We start from the raw sequence: 23,960 nt of genomic DNA, 5'->3' as shown, positions 1-23,960 counted from the left end.
TTTACCAAAAAAATAAAGATTTGTTTTTGTAGAGACTATGTACAAATGTAAAATGTAACCTCTATTTTAAGGCTACAATGCCATTACACCAGGCCGATTCAAATGGCGGCCCATGGGCCACACCGGCCCAGAAGCAATTCACCCCCAAGTGGCCCAGCCTGGGTCCTAACAGTCCCAACCAGAGAAGCAGAAAAAACGAGAAAAACATGTTTAACAAGCCTACCGATAGTCTTACAGAAATTCCCACAGTAGTAGCAGTTCTTTGGCCTAGCCTGCAGCATAGGCCATGAGAATGTAACGCAAAAATGCAGCATAGTGGTAACCGTCTCTGGTGGTAATAGCAGAAGTCCTGTGGTATAACCACCCATAAAACAGTGGGCCTGAAAAAATAACCTGAAAAAAAACACGTCTTTTTCAACCCTGAAGCAAAATTGACAATGAAAACCCTTGGTTTAACCCTGCTTGGACCATAGACTATAATACAGTCAATAGCTTGGACTGAAAAATACTTGTTTATTTTACAGCCAAATCCAAACGTCAAACCGATGTGTTTAGTTTGCAATTATGTGTTGCAATATTTTAATATTACAATATACGAAGGCTGCACAGTGAGAAACACCGGTTGTTCCAAAAAACGAGGGATCACAGGAGAGGGATCACAGGAGAGGGCTGCAAAAGTGCAGAGTAGGATTGCATCTTACAGAGCTGTAAGATGGTGCGATCATGTAGGCTACAGCCGGAGAGAGAGCCACAGCAAGTCAAGCTTTTCACACATGAACTCAATAAAAAGTATTAAAATCATAATGCTGCCTACTACTTAAAAAAATCCTTTAAAATGCATTTTTTTTCAGTTTTTTGTGCACTTTTCGATGTGCATTCACAAATGAACACGTTTAAAAGAACAATGACTAAACATTGTTTTTTCATTACTTTCTTGTGTTGTATTACAATTTGTCATAACGTGCTGGCGGCTTTACTGGCTACTGAAAATGTGTGGGCCCCACCATTTCTAACTGAATTAGCCCTGCACTAACCTGTCCTGTTGGAGTTGACGGTTGCTGACATTGTTCATAAAGGAACCATAGGTTGCCATCCGATGGACAGATTGCGTAACTACACCCAGAAGTGGCACTATGCAATTGTTTCTAGCTTTGTACTAGGTGTACAGTTGTAGGTACTCGGTGGACCACACCAGGGAAATTTTGACTGTCAAAGACTTCATTTCCTGCATTCTGATACACTTTTATGAACCAATTTACTGTGGAAATACCTTTATTTTATCTAGCCAAAGATAAAAAACAAACACAGATGACAATTCTAAATATATGTCAAAAATATAATGGAAAGTATGTTGTTGCGTGTCATTGAGCATTTTTAAGTGGGTATATGGAAATCCAGGTGCTTTCTTAGTGGGTATACTGCGTATCACGTAGACTACACCCAGGGCTTAATTTGAGCCGGAACACGCCGGAACATGTTCCGGCACCTCCGACGTTGGATCCGGAACCTTTTTTATTGGATCCGGCACCTCCTGTGTCACTATGAAAAATTAATCGCCTAAATGAAAAAAATAAGCTACTGTTTGTGTAGTGTTCAATGTTGTTATCTGTCTTGTTAGTTTATTCCCCATTGGAGTTCCACAAAAATCTTGTGTTTGCATTTTCGATGCGTTTTGAGGTGAATTTTCAGGGTAAGACAGAGGGGGGAGAGGGACGGAGGGAGGGGAGGCAGAGGGGGGAGAGGAGACAGAGGGGGGAGAGGGACGGAGGGAGGGGAGGCAGAGGGGGGAGAGGAGACAGAGGGGGGAGAGGGACGGAGGGAGGGGATGGGCACTTCAACAGCGCGGCGCTGCACTTCAAGTGACACAAGCGCTTGTGCTGGTTGAGATTGCTGATAGCCTCATTTCACTCAGGGGAAAAATGTCAAAAAGACATCAAAGTTTGCTTAACTTTTTCAAATACGCTGGCCAGTCGGATCCCAAACAAGCAAAAATCGTTTCTTCCGATCAAGAATGTGGAGACCACCGTGGGTTTTTTGTTTTAATTGTCCGATGGATTGCTGCTTGTGAAAACGATCGTTGCAGTGTATTTTTTTTTTTTTTTTTTACATTTCGCACCGATGCAGTGCACGTTCTGAAATAAAAATAAACATTGCCCTGATGTACACACAGCGCTGTTTGGGTTTTTTTAGTCAGAGTCAGAGAAGCTACGTAGGCAGTGTAATTATTTTTTTTGGTTCCGTTACCTCCAACCCCCGTTTTGAGTCGCCGGGTCCACCCCCCCTCAGCGCTCCGGGACCTCCCACTTTACAAATTAAGCACTGACTACACCACTGCGTCTCATGCCATCCCGTCTCATACCTGGGCGTGTCCAACCCATGGATGTATTAAGAGAACGAACAACCCAGGCTGCAGCCATACCCGACTCAACTAAAAAGAGATGAGGAGGAAAGGGACTTTTGAGAAAACTGCTATGACATGCAATAAGAGGGTCACAGATGGAGGCAGCTGAAACTCTTCAGCACCTTGCTACTATGCAAATTTTACTTTTCTGTTAGAGTGAGTGCCTCAGTTTGGTCACTTTATTTTTAAAATTATCACTGGAAATTTTAGAATGTTGCCATTTTTTCGCTGATGCTGATTTTATGAATTTAACTTGTTGCCTCTGTGACCAAGTATGATTCCATAGCCATTTCCATCAAGACTGTATGTCCATAGCTGGATCTCATGGCCCTTATTTGATAGCTCCTCGGTCCTCGGCTGAACCGGAAGTTATTCTGTCCCTCCTCGGTCGTCTCTAAGCTCTTATTTCTGCCCCGAGGTTCGAGGAGCGAGCATCGAGGAGCTATAGGCGAGGATACACGAGAACAGCCTTCCCAGAAGCTGTGCAGTTGAAGGAGTTGTAGTTCTCCGTCCAAACAGGTGACGAATTCATGTGACGCTTCAGAAGAAAGAACGTCTCATCCCTCTAAAAACACAGTTGCTCGTTGCCTCTCTCCTCCGATGATTTCCTCGCGTCTCTCCCGTGCCTCCTCGGTGGGAGGGACTAAGACGCGAGGAAGAAATACAAGTGGAGGAGTCGAGGAGGCAATTTAAGCAACATGAGAGGCATCTCTTGATCTTCATCCATATAGCCAGACTCATTATTAATCTGGACTCGTGAGTTTTTTACTGCCCTCCAGTGGCCATACAATTCGTAGACTAACGTCAACACACAATTTAAGTTTTAGAGAACGTATTGAGTATGAATTGCTGTTAGCTTACAGCTAGGTTAAAGATAACTTTAGCTGTGTCCATACATGTTTATGTCTATGTGCGTGTCTTAGCAGTTCTTTGTTAGTCTCCCCTTCAATCATGGCAGTAGGCAAGCAATCAATGACATAACAATGACCACCGGAGGGCAGTATACACTTACGAATCTAAACTCACTCAGGTCAAGTCTACCACAGTGTCAAGGCAGACTCGAGTCACACAACTCACATTTTTTTGCTTAATTTTTTTAAAGTCAGAATTCTGAGAATAAAGTCAGAATTCTGAGATTAAAGTGAGAATTCTGAATTTTTTCTTCCAGACTTTATTCACAGAATTCTGACTTTTTTCACATATGACCCTAATCCTCTTATTGTCCATAGACTGTTACAGTCTATAGATAGAATGCAGGCATTTCCGCATTTGCATCACTTTGCCAAACGGGATGCTCTGTCCATTAATATTTACAGTCTATGGTATTATCACACTAATACTGAGTTGTATGTATTTAAATCATATTGATTTGTACTGATATTACTGTAACACTTAATTTAATTGTAATGCTGCAGTTCTTCACTCTAACCTCCAGAGGGCAGTGAACACTCATGATAAATGTGATGTAAATATACAGGTCAAACGTCGACTCCACCTAACATCAAGGTAATACAAAATAAATGAATGAATAAATAAGATGAATCAATCTAAAGAGACAATGTTGTTTCTATTATTCTGTACACCTGCACCACCATGCAAATTGAGGTCTTTTGAAAACAAAGTGTAGCCTGTATTATCAAATTCTCAAAATATACATCTCTTTAGAAATGTTTGTCAGACATTTTAATCTTCATGTGATTTGCTAAAAATCAAGAAATACTTGTCGATAACTTACCATTGAAATGAGTTGGTGGTCTAGTTACCCCAGAATAGGTAACTGTGGGCTGGGTACAGAGCACCGCGAACAGCCGGTCATGTTGCTCCATCAGAGTACAGAGTACGGCTCTGTTCTGAATGTGAGAGATAGCCATGCCCCCTGATTTGCATATAAGAAATGGAAATAAATGAATGTGGCATTAAGAAATAAAAGTCCACGGAAATAAATAAATGTGGACTTATGAAATAAAAGTCTCTTGAAATAAATAAATGTGGACTTATGAAATAAAAGTCTCTTGAAATAAATAAATGTGGACTTGAATCAATAAATGAATTTCACTTGGATGAAATAAAAGTACCATGAAATAATTAAAAGTAAAACTTTTTAATATATTTATTTAACTAATTGATTAATTTGTATATGAATATTTACATGTATTTAATTATGTATGTATTTATTGCCTCATTTATTTATTTCATGATGTATTTCAAAGGCATATTTATTTATTTATTCACGTATTTATGTATTTATTCATTTATTTAATATTGAATAAAACGGCATTCCATAGGTGATAGCCACCATTGATCTTTTCCTAATAATGCTTTCAAGACATTATCTATTTGATGTCATTCCTTCTTTGTGTTTAAACCTTGATCTTACTGCATTATTTAAATGTTGAAATTGAAGTAAACAATACTGGGCAAGCTATAGCTGCTGCCTTCAAAACATCAGTCCTATTTTCTCCAGTTGTATTTGCAGGGATTTGTTAGTTATTTACATACAGCCTAGATGCACTACCATGTTACAGTTTTACAAGACAAATTGACTTGACTTGTGAAGCACGCATTCTCTCCTGGGGAGTTTCACTCTGTAAACTATGACACATTTATATTGTACAGTGCAGACATATTTACACTCACTGAGAAATGGTGACTTTGATAAAGAATCGTGATCATTTAGTATGAAGCCCAACAACATTGTGTTTTGAAAGAATTTCCATAATCACAAATTTGGTTTGACAAATATCAATTTATAGGCTAAAATTAAAAAAAATGTAAAAGTCTTTATGATGTCATTTGTCGTTAGTATAATAAAACACCTCTTCATTATTATTTTTTGAACATTTTGCTTTTAATTGACAAACATAAATAAATACATCTATCTGATAGATAAATACCAGGTAAACCTCCTGATAATGATCATAAAGCTAAGCTAACAACCACCACAGCAATAAGAATGTGAATACAATACAAAAAGAAAAGAATAATCACAAAAATGTATATATTTAAAATAAGACTAAAAATCACAGAATTAAGAAGTTAAAACATTATTACCATGGACAACTGGCTTGAAAAAATGGCTGACACTTTGAACTAATGCATATTCTGGACAAAAGGCCAACATGTATCGTTACATATACACTCGTTTTCTCAACCTCTCCATAAAAAATGTATTTATTACTTTGCAGAGCTCAGTAGCTCTTTTTTCTGTTGAAACGGATTGCTATGTATGTCTTCAATCAAACTACAATATGGTCTTAATACTTTTTAGTATGTGCAGAATATTGTTTGGGGTGATCCACTTACTACTAAGCAGATGGTGAATATTCAGAGTTATGTAAATGTATTACAGTATGCCTCTCAGAGCTCGGTTCCCTCCTCGTGTATGTAAGTGATTTGCATTGGTTTTTGCATTGGTGCCAAACCTTGTAAAAACAGTTTTTGGATGATGTGCAAATTTCCAAAATGTGCGTATACATAGCTTTAACAGTGTAGATTGATGTTATGTGGTGTCTGATCTGCCATGATGAACTGCTGTGCCTTTGCGTTTCTCGTGGGTGAGTTATTCATGTTTTATTTAATGAATAATGTGTGGAAATTATGTATTACTCTAAATTAGGCCAGAGAACATGTGTGTATACTTTCACTGAATATGACCCATTGAGCTGGCACAATTACTTTTAAATATGTATCTGGATTTAGAACTACATCCAGAGTGACAGACAATATGTAATTTATATGTTTTAACCAAATGCAACAATGTTATAAAATACATTCAAGTTTTAAAAAGAATACTGTACATTGTATGGCTAAATGTGAGCCACAACAAGTTGTATTGTACGGTATGTTGTAACAAACGCTGTTATACAGTAATTTAGGCTTTTACATGCCTTAATCATGAGCATAATTCAGCATTGAGCTCATTTCTATAATAGGCTTGCATATAAATCGCACACATTTTTTTATTTAATATTTTGTTTGGATTATGTGACCTTTAAAGAAGTCATTGAAACAATAACTCTTCTTTGTCTTTGTGGTTTATAGGTTCCCTCTTTGTCCTTGGCCATTGTGTTTTTCCTCCTGGTATGAATGACATTCACTTGAAAACATGAGATACATTCTGGTTTTAGGTGAAATAATTTGTGTTTGTCATTATTAACATACTGTATGTTTTGCTGTTCCATGCAGATTCATGTGATGGTTACACAAATATAACTGATACATGGCGCAACTACTTGTTTTCATCAACTTCGATGCCCGGCTTCCCAAAGGATGATGCACTTCTTACTTCAAAGTGGTTGCGCTTCACAGGAATTGGTGGAGACAGAATTGTAGCAAGCTGCCTTGAAATCAATCGTGCTGGTAGCTACTACACTGTTTATTTGGGGTTTTCATATCCAACAACTGAATCTGTAACTCCAGCAACAGGGACTGCATATGCTAATGCTATAAACTGCTATTATTATTCTATGATAATCAGCGTGGCCCTCTGCCCTGGAGGATTCTACATATACAACCCAGCGTCTCACCCACACGCCAATTTGGTTTTTGCAACTTGTAAGAAATTATTACTCATTGTCATCATTTGCTTTACATTTTGATATAGACATGTCCCACTGATGTGCTACTAACTACAGTTAAAGAGACCTACTTTTATCTTTTCACAATTATATATAGTTGTTATGTGTTTGTTTCTCTGTGTGTCTGTGTGTGTGTGTGTGTGTGTGTGTGTGTGTGTCATCTCTGTTTAGATCATTATGAATGTAACCCAGACTCCTGTGGACCACTTGCTGAGTGTTCAGGCAGTGGAGGCTGTATTTGTGTTTCTGGGTATAGAATCCCTTCAGGATACCTACCCACTCCAGAGTCATATGGTTGTGTTGGTAAGTACACAGAATTTCATCTGAACTGTAAAAAAAATCACAGTGTGATTTATAATGACTCTAACTATCTTTTTTGTTGTTGCTGGAAGCACATCAAGATGTTTCATGCACACAGTCTGCAATTTGTGAGGACATACATACACCTTTATACTCCTGTCTGTAACACCTCTTGTCAGACATAGATGAGTGCAAGGAGACTGCAGGAATTTGCGGTCCATACTCCAATTGTACCAACACCCCTGGATCATATCTCTGTGCCTGTCTGGTTGGATTCAAGGCAACAGATCCAGTATCACGACCTGGAAGCTCCAACATATGCATAGGTACCATTGAAATATATATGCCCGTCTTACTGTGAATCCCGAGCTGCAATGACATTATTTTTTTCAGGCTATGTTATAGAAGTTGATTTTTTTTTTTCTTTATAGATATGGATGAGTGTCTTGACAATGTCTGTGGTGATGGTGGGACCTGTCTCAACAACATAGGAAGTTTTGTGTGTAACTGTCATGAAGGTTACCAGCTTTTACCTGATGCAACTCCTCTTTGCCAAGGTAATGTCATCACAAGATCACAGGATAATCAAAAGCCTTTTCTCATGTTCCCTAAGCTATTTTTGTCAGATGCCGTTCTAAATTTTATGTAGCCAGAAAGTTTGCCAAAACATTTAAACTATCAGCAAAACAAGAAAAAATAAACTTGTATGTAATGTATTGCAAAACATTACTTGAGATGCTCACCACAACAGCAGTTAGTGTATCAATGAATCTACAGTCAACTCATTCAAGAACAAGAATCAAAGTACCTGATTTCCTCGATGCAGGATTTCAGATAGGCACCTTATTCTGGAAGAGAAACATGGTTCATACTGATCATTGACATTATTTGAGTAATTTATTTTTTTTTATACTTTTTTACGTTTTTATTTTGGAGTAAAATCACTTTAACCCATTTATTTTTGTATTTTAACACTTTAATGCCAGCTGTGTTAACTGTCCTTTCTCAGATATTGATGAGTGTTTCAATTCCACCGTGTGTGGCCCTGAATCTATTTGCACCAACACACCTGGAGCTTATACCTGTGCATGTCAACTGGGATTCTCACCGACTAAACCGGACCAGGAGCCCAGCGAGACCAACATCTGTATTGGTATTTGAATCAATATTTCTTTCAGATGCAAGATGTTTTTCAGCATTTAGAAGTAGATGGAAAACGACATCTCAATTGTAACTTCTTGTAGGAGTGAAGAGTCTCACACACACAAAGCTGTCTAGGTTTTAACTGGTTTATTGTTTTAATATGTGTACCATGTATTTGGCAGATGTTGATGAGTGTGTCATATATACTACCATCTGTGGTCCTGATGCCAACTGCACAAACTCATACGGATCTTACACCTGCACCTGCTTGTCTGGTTATCGGCTGAACAACCCAGGCGTGATAGCCAGCATTACTAACCCTTGCACAGGTGTGTGATAATAATTATTAGTGGGATTTTACTGTCATACATTTTTTTCTATTATGTGTTTAACTGTGTGTTTTTTTCTCTCTACAGATATAGATGAGTGCAGTGAGACACCTGGTATATGTGGTAAACTAACTGTGTGCACTAATGTACCGGGGAAATTCTATTGTTCTTGTCCTGATGGATTCTTCCCTTCAACTGGAGTCGTGTGGGAGATGGGCGTCTCATTTTGTCAAAGTGAGCAAAGTCAAGTTTAAATAAAAATTTAGATTTATGGAAATGTAAAAAACTTTGTCTTTTTTTTCTAAATTACTGACAGGGATTCAAGATATTCTAGATGCAATAAAACCCCCAAAGGTAAGAAGATTTTATGTTATGCATTATAATGTTCAAACAATTATCTCAACTCGACTCAATTAAAGCTGCATTGTTTAAGGGTCTTGGTAGAAGGTAATCTAGATGCCAGTGCTAACCCTGTCAACAGATATATGTCAAATCACCAGCTGACAGTGAAGTAAACAAATACTCACACATGCTTTTATTGCAGGGTCAGACAAAAGAAAGAGCTTTCCTTGGCAATATGGATGAACAACTTCAGAACAACACAGGTGTCGTCTTACCACAAGCGGTATGTAGAAAACCAATCCGTTTTAATGGTAGAGACAGATCACACACGTTTCTTAATTGTCTGTCTTAATAGGAGATGTAATGTGATGTGCTCAGGACATTGTTTGCAATTACATTCCATCTCACTGTTTTTACTGTCCTTCTTGGTGTCTTTGCAGACAGTGACAAACAGCTTTTCTGCATCTATGGTACTTAACACCTAACAAAATTACACCTTTGTATCATATTTTATCTTTGACTTTTTGTTGACCTTTTATTCATTCATTACAATGACTTAAATTGTTGCAGGAAGTGTCAGGTGTTGGACCACGTGCCAGGTCGATCACGGTGAGTAGTGAAGGGGATGGGGAGACTGGCAGTGTAATCCTGGACATCTCAGACCGTCTAGTTGCTGCAATGGTGCCACAAACTCAGAACCAAACCAGAATAGCAGTGCAAACTCCAACAGTGGGTAAGAGTGGTTCCCCCTAGTTTAGATGGGCTACATATACATTCCCAGTGCATATTATCAGCTATAGTTGTTTTAATTTTCCTCCATTTGCAAGATTTGAGCCTACATGCCATTGGCCCAGGGAGTCGTGATGACAACAATGTCGCACTTTCTGCCAAAGGACAGACCATGGAAATCAACTTGCAGGCTCTAGCCAGCACCAACAATGGTGAGACAGAGAGAGACTATAACGAACATGATGACTATAACATTTATAGATGTTTAATTATTATATCATGTGGACACTCCCAGGCTCTGCAGCAGCTGCCTTTATGACACTGAATGGGATGGAGAGTCTTCTTAGTCATCAATACTTTAAAACGGAGAACACGACAGAGATGTTCTCGGATGTTTTTACTGCAATAATACCGACAATAAACACCACCAACCTCACCGAGCCTGTCAACTTTACCATCCAACATAAGGTGCAGACTCAACCAAAATCACAATCACAAACACCTATCCATCCAGACAAAAAGAAACTAGCATGTAGTGTAATCTATTTTTCTCTTGTTTTCTCAGAAAGTACCTGAATCTGGAATAGTGACTTGTGTGTACTGGAAAGAGCAAAGCAAAGAAGAGGCGATGCAGTGGTCGGTAGAGGGCTGTTGGGTTGCATTCTCCGATGAAAACTACACAGTGTGCAGCTGCTCCCACCTTTCCACATTTGCCCTCATCATGCAGATTGGGGAGGTATATCAGATTTATATGGACAATACATGGTAAAAGTGTGTTGCTAAGGTCACACAATTGAGGACTTTTAAATCCTAACTGATTTTGAAGATTTTTGTCCATCAGATGTTTTATTATAGTGCATTCCATTTGTACTCGGAAGTCCAAGGTCAAAGTCGGAAACACGCCCCCTGACCTCGGATTTCTGAGCTGGGAACTCGGGCAACCACCGAGTACCACGAGCTAAAAATCCAATATGGCTGCTCCGTGCATCAACAGTTGTGAAAGCTGTAGTAACATACAGTTATAAGCACTTCTGTCTTATTTGTTTCTCAATAAATCAGTCGTACACGCAGCTCTGTCCAACTTCTATCTGTGGACATGTTACGCTGTTTGTATGCACAAAAAACAGCGTTATGTGTTGTTATAAACTGGCATGGCTAACCTGGTTAGAGCTAAGGAAAACAGTGAATGTCCGACTTGTGAATAGAACGCATTCATCTCGGGTGTGACGTCATTCCCAGCTTCAGCTTCTGAGTTCCGAGGTATATGGAACACACTGATTTGACAAATGGGGCTATGGTACGGTAGGACCTAAAATAATCTACTTAGACATCTTCCAGCCTTACAGTGTACCCATATGAAGAGAAAGTTGCAGACCCAAGATCAGGCTAATCATAACCTATGTGTGTATTTCTCTCTGTGTGTCTTCTGCCTTCTCAGCCTCCACCAGATAATCCATTCTTAGACTGGCTAAACCGAATGTGTGTGATTGTCGGACTGTTCTTCTTAGCTTTGGCTATCTTCACCTTCATCCTGTGTAGCTGGAACCCCAAGATCAACAACACAGCCCGTCTTCACCTCTGCCTCAACCTCTTCTTCACCCATCTGCTGCTGCTGTGGAATGACAAATATGTTGATCAAAAGGTACAGTAAGACTAAGACTCAGATTTTTGCTTTAAAAAACATTCACATTTAACACGTGTTAAATGTGACCCAACTGAACCATTCTTTGCTAATGCTATTTCAGAAGCATTTTTTTGTTTACTTCGTCTTCTTCTTGTGTCTCCACAGCTGGCCTGCAAAGTCATGGCAGGGCTTCTCCACTTCTTAGTTATAGCAGGTTTTGTGTGGATGCTGCTGGAGGCGCTCCAGCTCCACCTGTTGGTCCGGAGACTCTCTAAGGTGCAGGTCATCCAGAGAGATGGCCTCCCCAGGCCATTTCTCTACCTGATTGGCTACGGCGTTCCATTTGTGATTGTGGGTGTTTCTGCACTGATATATTCTGATGGATATGGTGCTACTGAGGCTAAGGTGTGAGTAGGACAAACAGTATTACATGCATTCATATTCTCCTGCATGTCTGATTTGCATCTATGTTAAAATAATTGTTTGATTCTGTTGCAGGTGCTGGCTCTCTAGACAGCGCAATTTCAGCTGGGCTTTAACAGGCCCTGTGATTGTTATCCTTGGAGTGAGTATATTGCACGTTAGAAATTGCATCCCATCTATTTACTCAAAAATCCAATTACCTCAGTCTGGTGTGTTCTGTAATTTTAACCCGTCTGGACCAATATGTAGCTAACCGAACAACAAGCCAATGTGCACTTTTGACAAAAACGCAAGTTGTCTCTCTTGAAGCTCTCTCGTTGCCCTGCTAAATTTACGGTGAAAACCAAATGAATGTGGTGCAATCCAAACAGAAATTCACCCCTATTCTATAGGACGGAGTCATTTGGCTTACAAAGGATTGTGGGATAACAGGCAATGCGAGACGCGAAAAAAGGGAGTGGTTGAAAAGTGTTAACTCAATGCAAATGAAGATGGACTTTGTCTGAACACTACATTGTGATGTGCCAAAAAACTGACAATGTAAAAGTGACGCAGTGCTAGGCCAGGAAGTGTAGTATCTGTGGATGAATGTTTTTTTCTTTCCTTTTTGGCAATATGTTGCTCTATCGCAGCTCAGCATCTGTGTCTTTTCTTTCTTTAAGCTTAATTGGATATTGTTCTGTGCTACTCTATGGAGTCTGAGACCCACCCTGGTCAACATGAAAAGTGATGTTTCTCAATCAAAAGACACCAGGTTTGAGTGTTCAAGATTGTTTTAACATAGAAATGAAAAATCAGAAGAAATCTATTCATACATAATGTGGGCTACATACAGTATAACGATGTGTAACATACTCAACATGAAGTCCACTTGAATGCATTTAATAGTCTTGTGCATGTACACAATTTGATTTTCTAGCTTCATCCACGCTTATACACTCATATATTCATTTTGTCAGCTGATAGAGCGTTAAAAATTCTGCACACAGTAGCCTTCTGTGTTTAAAGAGTTCTTCATTCTTAAGATAAATACTCATTAAATTCTCATTGTTTACAGGTTGATTTTGTTCAAGATCGTGGCCCAGTTTGTCATACTGGGCTGTACCTGGATTCTGGGCCTGTACCAGACAAACCTTTTCTTCCAGGTCCTCTTTATAATTCTTAACTCCCAGCAGGGCACGTTCCTCTACATCGTCCACTGCCTGCTCAACAAGGAGGTATACTCTTAATGCAGATGACATTCTGTGATACATTTTTAATTCATAGAGCATTACTACTAACAATTATTGCAATTGTTGCATTAACACATAAACGGATTGTATTTCATTGTATTTTCTAGGTTAGAGAAGAATACGTGAAATGGCTGACCTGTTCTTTCAATAAGCCCAAAGAAGGAGGATCTGTGGTGAGTTTTATTAACACAACAACAATGCACAATACCAGGAACCACTTTAATAACTGTGAAATGCTTGTATTTATTGCAGTATACCTCTTTCTTTTTTTCTTTTTGAGGTGTCTTTGTAGCTTTTATATGTCTTTCAAGACAAAGACACATAATAGAGTGCTGTACAGACAAAACATCATCCTGGGTGATCCTAGGTGTGCCTATATGTGAATCTATGTTGTATACACTTCAAAAAGTATTGTGTTTCACTATCTGTAGAAAGTTTACTTGCTGGAATTATGATTTATGTAATGTTGCATGCCCCCTATTTTAATGTATAAAAATAATATGAAAAATGTATTTCTACAGAAAGATGCACCGTCAGTCTCCGAGGACTGGGACAAGGCTGAATAGCAGACAGGTTGATGGTGATGGAATGAGTATGACAAAAGATACACGCAAGACAGAGAGGAGAAATGCAAGCCTGATCCACTTTGAACCATTAGTTGTTATGCATTGGTGTTGTGGTTGGGGATGACAAACCATCAAATGTATATGTGTATGTTTGTGTCTATGTGCTATATCTACTGTTATTCCTTGTGTCCTTTTCGGCTATGCATGATGTTCACTTGGAGACAACACAAAAAGCTTTTGACAATATCTGAAATTAACATGATGTCATCATTACTGCAATTATTCTCCTCTTCCAATGGAGGTTTTTCTGTTTAGTTATAGTGGTCATATACATAGTGTGGTCTAGACCTACTCTATCTGTAAAGTGTCTCGAGATAACTCTTGTTATGATTTGATTCTATAAATTGAATTGAATTGAATTGGCCTTTTGTCATCATCCACAAACTCGTGCATAATTATACACATAAGTACTGTAGCTTTTGGATTTTCTAATACAACAGCTAGTAAAATGTCATGTAATCTCCATCCTGTTTAATTGTTTTTAACTTTTTAAGTGGTTAGCTCTGTATTCATGTGAACATACCATGATATGGTGGGCAGACTCAAAGTTTCAAGACAGAGTGTAGGCAGCATACAAATGTAAGCTCCGGGTCTGTGCTATGAATCAGTCCATAGTAGTTTTGTAAACTCATCTGTATGTTTTAAGTGCTTTTCTATTATGGGTTTATAATATAATATAATATAATAAACCTTTGTTGCCACTGAGTTTTCCCAGTTTGTTTTAACACCACATGTCTTCCCATACAGGATAGGTAGGTATCATATAGCCTACATCAACTATTTGAATAGTGTGGAAACAATTTCAGAAATAAACTGAAACTACATTGATCTTTGTGAGCAAACTTAATGGCTTAAGTGTCCTGCTTAAATATGATGTGTTCCTGAATGTAGCTATACAATAAATCATTATACTGAAACCAAACAAAAAACTACTGTTAACAGTGTTTACAGATCATTATTGTGAGGGACCGAGCTGGCAGGCATGAGGAGTCAGTAAAAGAGGTCAACTAAACAGATCTTGCTAACTCAGGCTATGCTAACTTAACATCAACTAAATAAATGAACATACTGAACAGACCTAACAGACTAAACCAGGAGTGGCCAACCAGTTAGGTATAAAGAGCAACAAAAAAAAAACACACCATAGCAAAAAGCCACACAACACATGCATGTCCACACTACAACAGCAACAGTGTCTTCCAGATCTGATGACAGTCATAATACATAGCAGTTTTCATAGTTTTTTCTCACTTAGATTGACTCAGTGGGAAACCTGACAGTCTGTTATCCACAATCCTTTTCAGGTCTTGCTTGAACTCGGTTGTGGCCACTCGAAGCAACTCTCTCACTCATTTGTCACTAAAGGGGCTTTCAAACAATCGGATTCAGCAGTGAAAGGGTTAACGAGGAAGGTGATCTGTGGCCGCTGTTTTTCCTCAGGTTGCAGAATCTGTCCTCAAAACTCTGCTGCATTATTTTCCATTTTAAAATAATTGGCAAATGTATTGGCAGATGCATTCAAATGTGTTTTTTTTTACTTATCTGAAATACTGTATGTTTCAGAAAAGTTAAAAACAACAATCAACCAATGACACAGCCCCCAGCCACACAGTAAGAGCCTCACAGGAGCAGGCAAAGAGCCGCATACGGCTCAAGAGCCACAGGTTCGCCACCCCTGGACTAAATTGACCCCACAATCCGAAGACAAAGGGGAACATACTATATATAATCTGTATGCTTACTATATATTATATAAGCTGATCAGACCATTTTTGAAACAAATGGGAAAAGACAAAAAGGACCACCTAAATTACAAAGACAACAACACAGCGCAATTAGTCTATCAGTATACTGTACATATTTTAGCAGTTAACCGAAACAAAAGCACCAACAAAGTAATATATTCTAAAGAAATAAACCATAATGTAGCGGGCACTTGCTACATCCTGATTGGTCACTTCCTGTATTTAAGAGCACGCGTACTGCTATAGGGGCGTTAAGACCTGCCCTTCAATAGCATTCACACACTATTATTGGCCAGGCGTCCATGCTTACGCAAGGTTACGTAACCTGATTTGTTCAGGTCCTATCCCCTGGCTTCGTAGGGCAGGACTTGCCTAGAAGGTACATGGGATCCATAATAATGTGCTTTAGGGGTCTCCGGCCTGACAAGATGTCCCTCCAGCAACCAACAGCGACACCCTCAGCACTGATAACTCAAAAAAATAGGAACTAATATAAATTAAGGCAAACTTATCATAAGACAAACTAAAGTGTGATTGCACAGAAGTTAACTTAAATGTGCTCACTAAATAGAAACTAATGTACTGCCATCAGTACTAAACTACAAGTATAATGTAGTTAGTTCCCTGGCTTTCCTAAAATGATGTGTGTCTTCTTGACAAATGGTAGCGCTTCACAGGGATTGGTGGAGACAGTTATTGCAGGCTGTGTATCAACCAGACATGGTGGCACATGGCATATGTTTATTCTATTTGCTTACCCAACTACTGAGTCTGTGACCCCAACAACTGTGACTGCATATGGTTATTATTCTGGGTGTTATGGCTTAATTTGAAAAGTGAGTGTGGCCCTCAGTCTGTCCTGGAGGATTCTACGTATATAAACCTACGAGTCACCCATACATACAGTAGTGACTATTCCTATTTTTTTCAATTTTTCTGTCAACATATGACATTTTAATGAAATTTTACAAAATAAGCATGTCTTCATATGCAATTGTTCACTGTACACTTAGAATGCAACACATTTTCATGAACAGGTTTGTATGATATTGTACGAAAAGTTATGCACACTAAAATGTATGATCTCATACGAAATCTAGGAGACCGCCAGCTGGTCACGTGACATCGGCTACAGAGCTCAGTGCTACAGAGCGGCAACTGCTAGCTGTTTAGGCCCATACAGAGCTTCGTGATGCGGCCCGTCGTATTAGCGACACAACAAAGCATATGGGCGGCATTGGAATATTTGTTTATTAAACTTTGATACCAAAATTGCAGTCCTGGTACACATAATGTAATAGTGGTGTTTGGTGATTGTATATTTCCCTCTTCTCCTCTTAACTTTTCTTTTGTCCTGTAATTGAAGAGGCCTTCAACACCACGTGTCTATGAATTTACATATTTTTTGCATTTGCTTTAAACCTTTTAAAAACATTTTTTGGGATTTTACAATTTTGACTTCAGATAGTCAAAACATCTTTGACGTTTCATGATGGACTACTGTGCCTCGTCAGTTCTCCTGGGCAAGTGAATTCCTGTTTTCGTTTAGATGTGTGAGAATCTCCAATTAATTGAGCTAGGGATTGAGGTAGTGTGAGGGATGTGTTCAATTTCTTCTAAAGCTTCATATTTTGAAAAATGAAGGTTTTTTTATTAATATTTTGAGATGATCAGCATCCCACATTTTCTTGAAATGTATTAAGATTATACAAAGTTGAGCAAAATCCTTTTCAAGGCAGACAACTTCCACCTAACTCTCCATTCTTTCTCTTTTTGTTAGGCTTACTTGTCATCCATGTCACATGTGATTTTCGTCCTGGTACGGATGATGGCCACATACTTACAGACAACAACAAAAAAAATCTTCTAACAATAAGTGAAATAACCATTAAATCATCTTTACTGCCAATGTTTCCGTGTTCTTTGCAGATTTGTGTGACGGATACACCAACATAACGGAACCATGGCGCAACCAAGACTTCTTTCCCTGGCTTTCCTAAAAATGATGGACCTCTTGTTAACCAATGTTAACCACCAATTCAATGCAACAGATCCAGCATTACTACCTGGAAACTCCAACGTATGCACAGGTACCATTTGCAATAACGTCACATTAATGCAGGTTGTGAAATGTATTTGCAGGTTAATACAGGTCTTTGAATTGCTCCTCTATAGATATTAATTAATGTCTTGACATTATCTATGGTGATGATGGGACCTGGAACAACCCAGGAAGCTATATATGCAAATGCCAAAAAGGCTACCACCTTGTACCTGAAACAACTCCTTTTGCCAAGGTCTGTACTATACTATACTATACAATACTATACAATACTATACAATACTATACTATACTATACTATACTATACTATACTATACTATACTATACAAGTGTAATATGCAGTGAGCAAGGGATGATCCTCAGTGAGCCATTTGGTAGTTAAAAAATATGCTAAGCTCTGCAGGTACTGATAATTCATTGAAGGCTACAAACTATAAATAATATTAAAATCCATTAAAAACTGTTGAAGCAACAACATAGAACAAACCATGGGCAAATAAAGTGCACCTAATTGTCAGTGCTAGTCATATTATAATGCAAGCAAAAGGCTTGGGAGGAATTAGGCTACAGACACAAATCTTAAGTCAGATGTTCAAAACTCATGGTTGGTGTTGCAAATATAAAAAGACAACTAGTTATTGTAATTTATTATAATAGGAGATTCCCATTTAGCTTAGAATATGGAAAGAAAACCTCAGGAACATGTTTCAGCTTTTCAGAACCTGAGATGATACAGTTTAATGAGAACATTTTCACTGTCAGTAAATGTCCCTTCCTCAGATATCAATGAGTTTTTCAACTCAACTCTCTGTGGTCCTGATTCTGTTTGCACCAACATGCCTGGAGCTTATATGTGTGAATGTCAACTGGGATTCACGCTTACTCGACCAGGCCAAAGAACCCAACGAGACCAACATCTGTATTGGTATTTGTAGACACCACAGTAGCAAACGTCTGTGCATGGATTATTGTTCATTATGTTACAGAGAAGGCAGGTGTAGACCTTACACTTGCACCTGCCTCCCATGGTTTATTCATTCATTACAATGACTTAAATTTTTGTAGGAAGTGTCAGGTGTTGGACCACGTGCCAGGTCGATCAGACCGTCTAATTGCTGCGATGGTGCCACAAACTCAGAACCAAACCAGAAAGCAGCGCAAACTACAACAGTGGGTAAGAGTGGTTCCCTTTAGTTTAGATGGGCTGCATATTTATTTTATAATTCTCAGCTATACCTGTTGTTATTTTCCTCCATTTGCAAGATTTGAGCCTACATGCCATTGGCCCAGGGAGTCGTGATGACAACAATGTCGCACTTTCTGCCAAAGGACAGACCATGGAAATCAACTTGCAGGCTCTAGCCAGCACCAACAATGGTGAGACAGAGAGAGACTATAACGAACATGATGACTATAACATTTATAGATGTTTAATTCTTGTATCATGTGGACACTCCCAGGCTCTGCAGCAGCTGCCTTTATGACACTGAATGGGATGGAGAGTCTTCTTAGTCATCAATACTTTAAAACGGAGAACACAACGGAGTGTCTATTTGCACCCCCTTTTACACATGAGCTCTACTGCTTGTGCTGAGAGATGAGATGGCAGAGGTCCAAATCAGATAGCATCAGAATCAGGTACAACAGAGAAGCCCACACGGTTCAGGCCAGTGCTAGAGTCTCTGGGAGAAGAAATGTCAAAAAATGAAATCAGGGTTAAGAACATTGCATCTGTTAGAGTGACATTTGGCAATCTAGCAGAGTAGTAATATCTAAGGTACCTGGCCACAGATAAATAGAGTTTTTCCATTTTGTTCCCACAAAATGTGTAACACAGAATGTGGAACAGGACGTATTTAATGCTTCGAGCGACAGAATCGAGTTTAGCAGAGAAATTTGCAACCGGACGGAGTTTGTCACCGTGGTGTTGCAGCAACACAGAGGTCACGCAGCTCTTGTGCTTGTCAACGGTCTGCACAAACTGTTTTTAGGGATCTGGCAGTCCCAGCGTCGGGGAAGACTGCAGAGCCAGTTTCATACTCACGAATGCTTCATCAGCTTCGGGCATCCAAGAGTTTGTTTGATGTGAACTGAGATCCTTACCATGGATCAGGGAGCTCAATGGAGCTTCCATAATTGCATAAATAGAAATAAACATATATAATAGGCGCATATTCCCAGTAGGACAATATTTTTTCTAAATTATATGTTTGGTAAAGTTCCAGTTAGTTACTTGTGTTTGGGTGAGATGGATTTACCATCAACTGTGATCACATGATCCAGAAAAAAAAAAATTCTTTTGAACAAACTGGAGTAAAAAAAAAAGCTTCATAGCCTTCTGTGGCAAAACATTTTTTTTTACAGTGACATCAGGAATGTGACATTTTAAGTGACAGGCTCAAGTAAAAATCCTAATAGTTAACACTTAAACTGAAAAAGCTGCTATTCTGTTAATTTTTACAGGAAAACAGCACTGTACCAATAAAAAAACATTCTCCCAAAAGAGAAAAGAGCAGGTGCCTTGAGAGATGTAGAAAAAACACACAAGGAGTTGGGCACTTCAAAAAAAATGATATTGGTTGTCAGTCAAGCATGCAGCTACAACACAGTCAGTATCAGTCCAAATCAGATGTGAGGTTGTCAAACTGTCATTATGTCTCTAAAGAACCGTTTTGAGCATTCTTCATCAGGCCCTGTAGTAACATGAGCTGTGCAATGCAAGTTGTCAGGTTTCATACAGTCAGAGGCAGGGCTGATTACAGACCCCGCCTCAGTGAGGACATTTTAGCCACACTGTAATTAACAAATGTCGTTATATCAGATGCATCATTACGAAAAATTCTCAATCCGTCAGGTGTTGAGGTTAAAACAATGTTAAAAGTGCACATTAAATCACGACCAAGCAAAATAAGTGGACATAAATCAGACACCAAAAAAGACTAAACTGTCTTCAGTTTCCCATGTACATGAGAAAGGAACAGAGAAATGTTCTTTTACTGCTTGACCTGTAGCCCCAATTGACCAAATAAAATGACCACTAAGCTTCGGTGTCAAATCTTTAGCTCTAATAATCAAGTTTGTAGCACCAGAGTCAACTAAATAAGTGAGTGGAACCCCTTTAACTTTACACTCAATGATAGGCATTTTCTTGTAGGCTTCAGAAGATAACATACTATAAGTTGGTTTAACTTTTTAAAAACCTATCAATGGTCCCTAATAGAAAAAAAAACTGTGTATCAGTGCAAAGCATTCCTTCATTGCATGAAGCGAAGTCAAGTGTGTGGTTGCAGTAGCCTACCTCATCAGTGTTTGGACTCAGTCAATCAGGCAAGTGCTGTTCTCTGTTTTTGCTTTTTCTTCGGGCAGTTACATACCCAATATCCAAAGTCCTTGCAGTACCTACACTGGTCTGAGTTGTAGGGCTCATCATTTTGTCCACGGTACCCGACTCGGCCTCCTCTGCCTCGACCACGTCCTTCGTGGGAGCGGCCTTTTTCGGGTCCGCGCTCCATATGTTGCCCACCAGCCTGTTGTAACATGCAGACATACGCTTCGAACATGGTTTGCTCACGTACTCGTTGGTCTTTCCACCCGATGCAGGTGTGACGGATGCTGTCGGTCATGTTCGAGAGTCAAGTCTGGGATTTGGGCGGCGATGCACAAAACGTGTGTCCTCTTCGTCCCTCCGTTTTTCCCAGCTCATCCTCCTGGCTTGTAGAGAACTGGAAAGCTCAGACTATGGGCTTTGGTTAGGTTGTAGAACTGATGAGGAGGTTATTGGTGTATGTGTGTTTTTGCATTCTTTCCCTGAATCACTATACCTTTTATCCATAGTTCAAACATTTCTTGTTCGTTTTTTTTTTTTTCTAGTAGCTTTAAATCTTCTGTCTTAATCATTGATTTTCCCATTAATTCCATTTCTACTTCTTCTAAATCCTGTTTTAACACTTTCAGCGTTCCCGTACTGAGGGAGCTGTTTTGAGGGAATCCAATTTTTGACCAGTATGGTAAACATTCAACACATTCCATTCCATATCTCCGAACCATCTCCTCCACCACAGGCCCCTTCGGGACTGGTGACAATTGGTTGGAGCTCATCCTTTCAGAATGAGGGAAGTCAACTTCTTAACCTTCGAGCAACCATCGTTGCAAGGCAGCCTTTACTATCTCGGAAAAAAGCCACACAAATCCGATAACAGTTCACTTACTGCTAATAGGGGTTTAACGCGGAGAAACCCACACTGAAATCCGGGACAGGTTACTGCTGTCACGTGTGTAGATTTAACTAAAAATCTACCGTCACGCCTGGTTGAGGAGACTTTTTCAGAGATATGGTTAAATGTGCCGAATATTATTCACCCAAACCCTTATACAAAAAAAAATCCCAAGAAGGCTATCAGTCTTTTCAATGTCCAAACAACTGTATTTGTTTCATCAAAGTTCACAGGTCAATTGGAATTTCTGTTTCAAATTAATTCATTTAAATCTTTATCTTACCCTGCTGCTTGAAATGGCTTCCGTCTTTAAGATCAGTATGGATCCAGTAGAGCCCTCAGTGGTTTCTGATCCCCTCTCTCTAAATGCTTTTTAAGCGAGGTATGAGGCGGCATCTGCTTGATCCCGGATCGCGCAAATCCTCAGTCACCCACGGAGGTTCTCTCTGTTTTCCATTTGATCCCACTTCTGACACCAAGTTGTGGTGGAAGTTTTTTGATGCAGCAGGTGTAGAATTTTTAAAAATAGAAGGTGAAACAAAATAAGGACAGTCAAAGACTAAACCAAGTTAGGTTTTTTGTATTTTATTAAGTATATTTGCAAATATAGGAGGAACACATTTCACAGAAGCAGCACAGGTGTGGAAAAGCTCTTCAAATGAGTGAACAGAAACACTGAACTTAAATACATCTTCAGAGTGACAGCACACACGCACTTGGCTTATTATGACTCTACATTTCTCACAGACAATCTGATACACATGAAGACAATCATGAAAAAACACAAGAGACATCTTGGAGCCATTTCGCCTCCTTCCCCCTGTACGACTTCCACCCCCCCCAGTTGCATCTGGCATGGGAAAACTAAATGTATCAGGAGAGATAGTTTTAGGGTGACCTTGTAGCCCCTATCTGTTTAGACAAACAGTGCTCACATTATGTTCCAGACTTTGTGATTCTCACTTAGTTAGAATCAGATTCTATATGTGGGAATGATATAAACTCCCTTTCAGCATTGTGAGAGAAAGCTAATAGAGAAGAAAATAAGACAAAAATATAAAGAATCATGCTTAAATGTAATTTGCCATTACATGTACTCGGATGTTTTTACTGCAATAATACCGACAATAAACACCACCAACCTCACGAGCCTGTCAACTTTACCATCCAACATAAGAAGGTGCACCCTCAACCAAAATCTATCCATTCAGTTAAAAGAAAGTTAGGTGTAATTTCTCTTGGTTTCTCAGAGAGTAGATTTAGAATAGTGACTTGTCTGTACTGGCAAGACAAACCCATCGTCTCTCAAAGCATTGTGGGATAGTCGGCAACGCAAAACTAACCAGAGACACAAAAAGGGAGCAGTTGAAAGGTTTTAAACTTACAGTACATTATGACAATGAAGATGGAATTTGGCTACATAGTGATTTGCCAATAATATAACAATGAAAGAATTATACTGGCAGGGGAAGTTAAATGTTTGTAGAGAAGATTATTGTCGTAAATTCTTCTTTTACATACAAGTTTACAGACAAAAAACTTCTCGATAGCTTGCGAATGTTGACATGCCCACAGGCAATGTTCCACGATTTGTTAGTAGGTCTTCACCGTTCTCCTCAACTCATATCAAAGATATTCTCATAAAGACACTTTACTCTTGATGTTTTAAATTATTTTATCAACCACCTCCTACCACTCGGACACACTAGAGAGGACTAGGCTTTCCTACTTTTAAAAATTTCTCTATCAGGCCTCCATTTATTCATTCTTCACAAAGGCATATTTCTTTACAAGTTGTATTGAAGGTTTGTGTGGAGGTCCTACAGTTTTCTGCTGCTCTATCTCTATCTCAGCTTCTGTGTCTTTTCCTTTAAGCTTAATTGAATATCGTTCTGTGCTACTCTATGGAGTCCGAGACCCACCCTGGTAAACATGAGAAGTGATGTTTCTCAATCCAAAGACATCAGGTGTTTTTATGTTTTTTTTTGCATAGTAATAAAAAATCTGTAATGTTGGAGAAAAAAAATCAGAAAGTAAATTGTCATTGTTTACAGGTTGATTGTGTTCAAGATCGTGGCTCAGTTTGTCATACTGGGCTGTACCTGGATTCTGGGCCTGTACCAGACAAACCTTTTCTTCTGGATCCTCTTTATAATTCTTAACTCCCAGCAGGGCACGTTCTTCTACATCGTCCACTGCCTGCTCAACAAGG

The 23,960-nt window shown here is 39.1% G+C and overlaps 1 protein-coding gene across 2 annotated transcripts; it reads left to right on the top strand.

The window, feature by feature from the left end:
- The first annotated feature begins 6,447 nt into the window (after positions 1 to 6,447).
- On the top strand, positions 6,448 to 13,980 carry LOC116051938 (adhesion G protein-coupled receptor E1-like). Of its 2 annotated transcripts, XM_035996931.1 has the most exons (22): positions 6,448 to 6,481; positions 6,587 to 6,955; positions 7,150 to 7,281; positions 7,458 to 7,604; positions 7,710 to 7,835; positions 8,288 to 8,431; positions 8,604 to 8,750; positions 8,838 to 8,984; positions 9,067 to 9,104; positions 9,295 to 9,375; positions 9,533 to 9,562; positions 9,663 to 9,825; positions 9,920 to 10,033; positions 10,117 to 10,289; positions 10,387 to 10,557; positions 11,260 to 11,463; positions 11,611 to 11,852; positions 11,944 to 12,010; positions 12,531 to 12,622; positions 12,926 to 13,085; positions 13,208 to 13,273; positions 13,622 to 13,980. In XM_035996931.1, the coding sequence occupies exons 2-22, from the start codon at positions 6,652 to 6,654 to the stop codon at positions 13,664 to 13,666; spliced, it is 2,793 nt and encodes a 930-aa protein (XP_035852824.1). In that variant the 5' UTR covers positions 6,448 to 6,481; positions 6,587 to 6,651; the 3' UTR covers positions 13,667 to 13,980. The 2 variants fall into 2 exon arrangements, with proteins under 2 accessions (XP_035852824.1, XP_031158308.2); XM_031302448.2 differs by lacking the exon at positions 6,448 to 6,481 and having other exon boundaries at positions 6,574 to 6,955.
- The last annotated feature ends 9,980 nt before the right edge of the window (positions 13,981 to 23,960 follow it).

This window comes from Sander lucioperca, chromosome 21, assembly GCF_008315115.2.
Source record: "Sander lucioperca isolate FBNREF2018 chromosome 21, SLUC_FBN_1.2, whole genome shotgun sequence".
NCBI classification, from domain to species: Eukaryota; Metazoa; Chordata; class Actinopteri; order Perciformes; family Percidae; genus Sander; species Sander lucioperca.
Note: the sequence above shows the minus strand (reverse complement) of the source record. Positions and strands in the feature narration are given on the sequence as shown.

Coding starts and splice junctions, on each gene's coding strand:
- LOC116051938 (XM_035996931.1), top strand. CDS start 6,652: ATGCCCGGCTTCCCAAAGGATGATGCACTTCTTACTTCAAAGTGGTTG. Junction 7,282..7,457: donor AGAGTCATATGGTTGTGTTG/GTAAGTACACAG, acceptor ACCTCTTGTCAG/ACATAGATGAGTGCAAGGAG. Junction 11,464..11,610: donor ACAAATATGTTGATCAAAAG/GTACAGTAAGAC, acceptor GTGTCTCCACAG/CTGGCCTGCAAAGTCATGGC.